Source organism: Pteropus alecto, unplaced genomic scaffold (assembly GCF_000325575.1).
Source record: "Pteropus alecto unplaced genomic scaffold, ASM32557v1 scaffold182, whole genome shotgun sequence".
Taxonomy (NCBI): domain Eukaryota; kingdom Metazoa; phylum Chordata; class Mammalia; order Chiroptera; family Pteropodidae; genus Pteropus; species Pteropus alecto.
The window spans coordinates 298587-305426 of record NW_006433946.1 but is presented as its reverse complement, the minus strand read 5'-3'; the positions used below and the strand labels follow the sequence as shown (position 1 = coordinate 305426).

General features: G+C 38.2%; 1 protein-coding gene across 1 annotated transcript in view; it reads right to left on the bottom strand.

The window, feature by feature from the left end:
* CPS1 (carbamoyl-phosphate synthase 1) overlaps nt 1-6840 on the bottom strand; it is a 116704-nt gene that overhangs the window by 19210 nt on the left and 90654 nt on the right. The window contains exons 29-30 of the mRNA XM_006908487.1: nt 3105-3182; nt 536-643 (exon numbers count right to left, since the gene is read on the bottom strand). Coding sequence (XP_006908549.1) covers nt 536-643; nt 3105-3182 — 186 coding nt within the window. The remainder of the gene's footprint in view (nt 1-535; nt 644-3104; nt 3183-6840) is intronic.

Below are 6840 nucleotides of genomic sequence, written 5' to 3'. Positions count from 1 at the left end.
GACATATCAGAAAGTTCTGGTTTGAGGTGAGGTTGGGAGTGGACAGTGAAAGCATCGGTTCCAGAAAATTCCTGTGTGACTGCTGCAGACCTGCTTCTAACCGAGAAACTTTGCTTTATATGCTGCTCACCTGTAAGTGGCTTCCAAATATTAGCATCCAATGCAGCATAGTTCTCCAAATGTGTCCCCAGACCAGTAGCAACAGCATCACCTGGGAACTTGTTAAGTATTCAAATTTTGGGGCCCCATCCATAATTACAGAATCAGAAATTGAAGGTAGAGTCCAGGGATCTGTACTTTAACGCTCCCCAGGTGGCTACAATATGCACTACAGTTAGGGGGCTACTGCACTACTGTATGATCCAATCATCTCTAAAGGGTCATGAAGGGAATTGTTACCTTTAAAATACCCAGCAGACTCAGAGCAAAGAAGTCCTCATAATTAAATTTTACCTGGTGCTATATTGCTACCTCGTTTTTTAAAAAAAATTTATCTTTGCTTGTTTCCCTTCCATTTTTATTTATAAGTGATGACCTTTTCAATGGCTCCTTGGCTGATGGTTTGTGTGGGCAGCATCAGAGTCGCATCTCCCGAGTGTACGCCTGCGTCTTCCACATGTTCAGAGATGGCGTGAGAGATAACCTGGCCAAAAGAAGATTTGAGGAAGAGTTGTCAGGCACCAACTTCAATAAAGCTACTGCCTTGCCTACCCCTTTGATTCTGACAGATGCCTTAAGCATGGACCGGTTCCTTTGCCAGGTCCCTGATGAGAGGAGTAGAAAGACCTGCACATGAAGACTTGTCAAGCCTCCCTGTGCACTGACAGATTGGCACTAGGGGAACCTGAGAGTGGCTGAGAGCTTACCTCCCTTTTCCATTGATTAGAATGGATATAAATAATAGGAAAAGAGGACAAGTAAAACCAACTCATGTTTAGACTCATGTTTAAAAACAGATAGAAAACTAAAGCATTTGGGAGGCACTGGAGATATCTTTATCTTTTTCTTCCAGGTTAAGTTTAAGACACTGAAAAAGAAAAAAAAAAAAAAGATGAGAGAGGTGAATATCTAGCTAGATAAGTGTCATAACTTAGGTGGGCCAGAAATAAGACTTTAGATCTAAAGATCAAGAGATCTTTAAATTAAAATTTGAGAGAAGCGGGAAGCCAAAGGAAAATATTTGTGTCCTCTTTTATAGGTAAGGAAACTAAGGTAATATAAGAATAAATAACTCAAAACATGTGCCTGCTATGTGGTTGAGTCAGGATTTTAAACTCGTACCTGTCAGATTCTAAAGTTTATGGTCTCAACCGCTATCATCTGAATGTTAATAACATGTGTCTTTGGGAAATGATATAGCTTAGAGTGGGGGAGAATAATTGAGTGACTGTAATAGACTTAAACTACAGAGACAATTTGCTTATCAAATTTATAGATGACTTAAAGTAGAGTGACATTTGAGTCTCAGCTCTCCTGCTGTGACCTGGGCAAGATACTTTATCTGCTGTCTTGGTCTCCGTCTTGGTCTCCAATAAGATGGGAATAACAATGGAATCTGTCTCATAGAATATTTGTAAGGATAAAAGAAAACACATACAGTGTCTGGCATGATATTTTGTGCGTAATAAGCACTTAATTTTTTATGGTATATAGAAATGGGAGGCAACAGTCCCACTGAGCTCTGAAAATATCATAATATATCTGAAGTACTATATCCATTTCTGAATGTGACTAGTTAAAAATTATGTGAATAACCTGGAACATTTCCAAGAGCAGGAGTCCAGGATTATAAGCAGATGTCTGAGAAAAGCCTAGGACAAGAGCTTATCTTGGAACGTGGAGCCAAATCAGACCAACAGACCAACTTTACTTAACCAGCAGGAAATTTGAGAAAAATATGAGTGTTAACTAGGCCAGTCTTACATTCTCCACTTCCATGTTGGTATGATCACATTTCTCTTATTTTACACCTCAGTCTCCAATTCTTAAAATGTTGAAAAAGTGAAAAGACTAAACTTATGCTCTACAACTCTGGAGGTCAGGAGGTCAGGAAAGAAAATTCTAGGGAAGCAAACTTCAGAAGGAATATGTGAGCTGTCCCTCCCCCAAAAAACTCTAAAACGAAAAATATGTGTAATCTTACAACTTTTTGGTGCTCTGCATCACCAAAAGAGTTAAACAATAAACCAAACGACCACCTTCCAGGGATGCCATGAAAAAATTCTCATCCTTGGTGGGTATGAGGTCAAAATAAGTGATTTCTAAGGGTGCTTCAACTCAAGATTATTAGATTCTGTGGTAAGAGGTTATCATTACTATGTAAATATGTATTTCTTAAAATAACCTTACTTTGAACTGTTAATTTGGAAAACAAAGAAAAATTAACATCAGTAATGTTTTGAAATATCTGCAAAGTAAAAGATAAAGGTCAACTTTTTATATTCCTTCAAACAAATAAAATGACATCGACTCCCTAAAACATAACTTCCTATATTTCAAAAGAAATCATAAATGCCTGATTACACAACTAGCAAACTAAAGGAGAGCGTTCTTCACATTCATTTCTCCCTAAAGTCAAACACATTCATTACATTAGCAATACAAGATGTGATATGGTAAGCTTATTTGATGTTATTATCATTATTTACCCTACTCTGTTTGGTTTTGCCTTTATTAACCCAATAAAAAGGGGGTGGGTGGGAAATCAAGAGAGAAGAAAAACCAGGGATTCAATTAAGAACTTCAGAAAGAAAAGTATTGGATGTTTTTATAATAGCCACTGAAACATAAAAGGAAACACAGACAAAAGAAAATGAGAGAGAAAATCTATTCAAAAAGAATGATGAGTACAGGATGATAATTAATTTCGAATATCATCAAAGAGAAATTCTAACAGTATGAAACTCAGGAAATATGAAACCCATGACACATCAACTGAATTGTCAGTGAATTTGAAAATTGTTTTGACTGAGCAGCTTGTCTATTATTATTAGAGACCTGTTGTTAAAATCATGAACTCTAATCCATGTTATGCTTCAAAACTGCCAGGAAAAAAAGTTTTCATGAGAAAACAGGGATGACAGAGATGGAAATAAAGCGCTTACTCTTCCTTCTTTGCCAACAGCATCCATTTCCACTTCCCTGGCCCCCTCGATAAATTTCGTCAGCACCACTGGGTGTTCCTGTCACCAAGGAAAACAGAAGAATAGAACCTTTAGCTAAAATTATGTGTAGTGTCAAGTAAATCATGTACCTTAAGAAAATACTAGGGCAATACTTATAAAAAAATTTAATGCTAAACATACTACACAAACTCATTAGCCAATTTGTTTTGTAAGAACAAGGTTATTCTCTGCTTACGGTGAGGCAGAGGGTGTTTCTCCAGTTTTAAGTACTCAGTGAATTGAACGTGAGTTTTTAAATTCAAATATAGGCTTCTTTTCTGAGTTAGAGAAAAGGGGGTTAATGAGAGGGCGGAATGGAGGTTCCTCGTCTGTTTCCAGAGTTATGAATAACTTATGGAATAAAATATCTATTTATTTTTTTACATATTATTATTGGTTCAGGTTCTTTCTCTCTCCCAAAACTTATCTTCTCCAAGTGCTACAATTTCTGATCTCCATGTGAGAATTGTGAAGAACTTAAGAGAGTAGCATTTTGCGTGAGTTTTATTAAACCAAAGATGAAATTCTTAACCTGAAATCGATATGCCTTAAACCATTTCTAAAGTACGGCATTTGCAACTGCAAAATCGAACACTTTCCTTTGTTAATTTAAAAAGGTCCTTTCTTTCTGAGCTGTTTCAGACCCCCTTATCATTCTCGAAGCTCTTCCCACACTCCGTTTTTGCGTGACGACATTGTGATGCTCCCCACGACCTGACCACTGCTTGCTTTTTCCAGATGAAATGAAGAGGCTGAATGAAGAGTTCCAGGGCTGAGGTATCTCTTCTCTATGTTCCAGGCCCAGCACCCTGCACCAATGCTGTTTTCTTCCCAGACGCTGCACTCACTCCATCTTCTCTCTTCAGCTTCATCTTTCAAATCTGAACTCATCCTTCAAGACTCAGCTCAAATGCTACCTCCTCCCTGAAGCCTTCTCTGAACATCTTTTTCTCCTCTCACCACAAAACTTTTTTTGGCCACTATCGTGGAATTCATCACCTTATGCATAGATGTTAAACTTAACGTGTCTTATTTCCTTTAACGAAACACTTTAAATGGAATTAAATGTTGCGGAAAATTCAAAATAACCAATGTCGTGTCACAAATAAGCTTCTCTTTTCTTAAAATCTATTATTAAATGAGGTAAATTTCCATACTTCCTTTTCTTCAAATGCCTATTGGACATACAACTGTGTTTTAGCCAAAACAAAAAACAAACAAACAAATACAGCAGTTTTTCCATCTCCATTCCCTCTTAAAATATTGGATGTTTACTATGGCAGGCCCCGTAGAGCTATGCTGAGACCTATGTGGTTTGCTGTTTGTTTGTTTTTTTTCTTTTCTATATTATTATGATAACAATATAACTTCAAAAAAAGAGAAAGCTTACCAGCTATCTTAGTTTCCCTTACCCAAGCCTGAGACAGGGCTTCTTATTCAAGTGATTCATTGAGGGAGTTAGAAAAGCAGGATGTGGCAGCAGGGAAAAGCTAGTAAGATTATGGTCTCAGTGGAGGCTGGGTCCAGCTTTACCCCACAGGGAGCTCTGGAACATGAACTGCAGCACAAAGTAAGTTCCATCTTGAGGTGAATGTCATTGCTAAGGGTCATTTGAGTGTGGTGGTGAGGTGAGGGCTCCCATTTGACTGAGAATAGTTATATAGAGAAGTGCAGCTGGGAGGTGTTATCAGCCATCACAGCAGTTGGGGGACAGGTACTTCCCCAGATAAAGGGATCTGAGTGGAACAACAACCACATTCGCCATCTTGGCCAATTGAACAAATTTATGAAATATTCCTTACTACACTGAGGAAAAAATTTTTTTAATAAATTTTCATTTTTCAGCAGCATTATACATTGTTGGCCTTCTTAAAATACTTTCTTCCTTTGGTGCCATGAACTACTTTTTCATGCTTCTTTCTCAGGTTCTTTCTCGGTTCTGTCTTCTCTCAGCACTTAGATACTGGTATTCCTCTTTTCTCTGTCTTAATTATTCCTTTTCCTCTCTCCTCAGTGGTTGCTTCCATTCTCAAAGCCACAATTACGATAATGTTATTTTTTTTTCCTGGTCTATATTTGCATCTCTTTCTTTAGCTGTGATCTTGATCCTCAGTTCCAAATCTATATAACCCTCTGCTTTCAAAGCCTGTCCACTTGGACTCCTGATATGCACTTCATAGTCAAAAGGTCAAAGATTAAATATATGACTTTCTCTCTCTAAAATTTCTCCTTCCTCAGTGTTCCCCGTTTCAATAAAGGATGCCACCATCCATCTAGTTGTCCAAGACAGAAACTCTGCAGTCACCTATTATCTTCTTTCACCCTCCACTTCTATTCGTGCACTAACTGCACTCAATGCACACCCTCAATATTCCTAGAATGCATGCAATTCTTTCTATCGTTACTATCATTACTCTGATCTAAGGCACTTTTATCTCTACCCTAAGCTACAGAAACAACCCCCTAACCATTTTCCATGAATTCACTCTTGCCCCAGAATTCCCTCTCTAGGCTTCAGCAGAGTGATCTTTTTAAAATAGAATATGTGACTAAAATCCAAACGTATTATCTTCTTTATCTGCTCCCCATCTATGTACTTCTTCTCCATGATTATGATCAATGCTTCCCACCAGATTTGGTGACAAGCGAATGCTTGATCAGTTTCTAGAAATTCCACGCTTTTTCTCAGCTTCAGACCTTTATGCTTGCTGTTCCTTTTTCCTCCTCACACCCACCATGTAAACCTTCTAACTATGAATCAACCATTTAAAATCAATTCAAAAGTCCCTTTTTCAGGAACTGGACACCAACACTTTTGCACTCTCCCTCAATATAGTATATTTTCTCTATTGCAGTGTCATCATATTTAATTGTAATTATCTGATGCCCAATGTCCCTAGCAAAGAGAGTATTCTGTAAGAGCAGAGACTGTACCTACCTTTTCATGACTGTAACCTGTGATACTAAGAACAATGCCATTATATAGCAGGTGCTAAAATGAATGAATGACTAATGGGGGCTGGTTTTACTCTAGATTCCCTGAACTGAGTATCGCAAATTCTGCTAAAGTTTGATGGGGAGACTTGAATCAGAGAGTACTCAGTCATCTCTATTATAAAACTTTGGTCTCATAAGGGTTCTATTCACATGCTAGCAGAAAAAAAAAATTTTTTTTTTAAATATTCTACCGAGTAGAAGCCCAATAAGATCCAATGTTCAGGCAAGAAAAAGAGAGGAGGATACCTGCCTCATCAATCACATGAGACCAGCTAGGTCTAGCTGATGGTTTCTCAAAAGGGGAGAGTGGCAGGACTACTGGCAGAGAATGAGGCAGAAGAGGGCAGTCAGTTTCACACTCCAGAGCACTGGTGGAGAGATTCCCTCCTCGGTGACCTGTTACACAAAAGTGAATTTTAAATTCACTTGTCTTTCTTTTATTGCACTCTTCGTCTCTTCTCATTCTTTATCCTTATCTTCTCTCTTCACTGCCCAAATGTCCTTGGGGAAAAGCTATCACACAAAAGGGAGGTCTAGCTTCATGTGTGTGGGAACAATCCATGCTCTTTATTCCTCTTCGAAACGCCTGATTTTACTCTTGAGCTCCCTTCAAATACCTAACATTAAACTCTTCTCTATAACTTGTGCTTCCTCTGCCTCTCTTTCTCTTCTCTCTCTC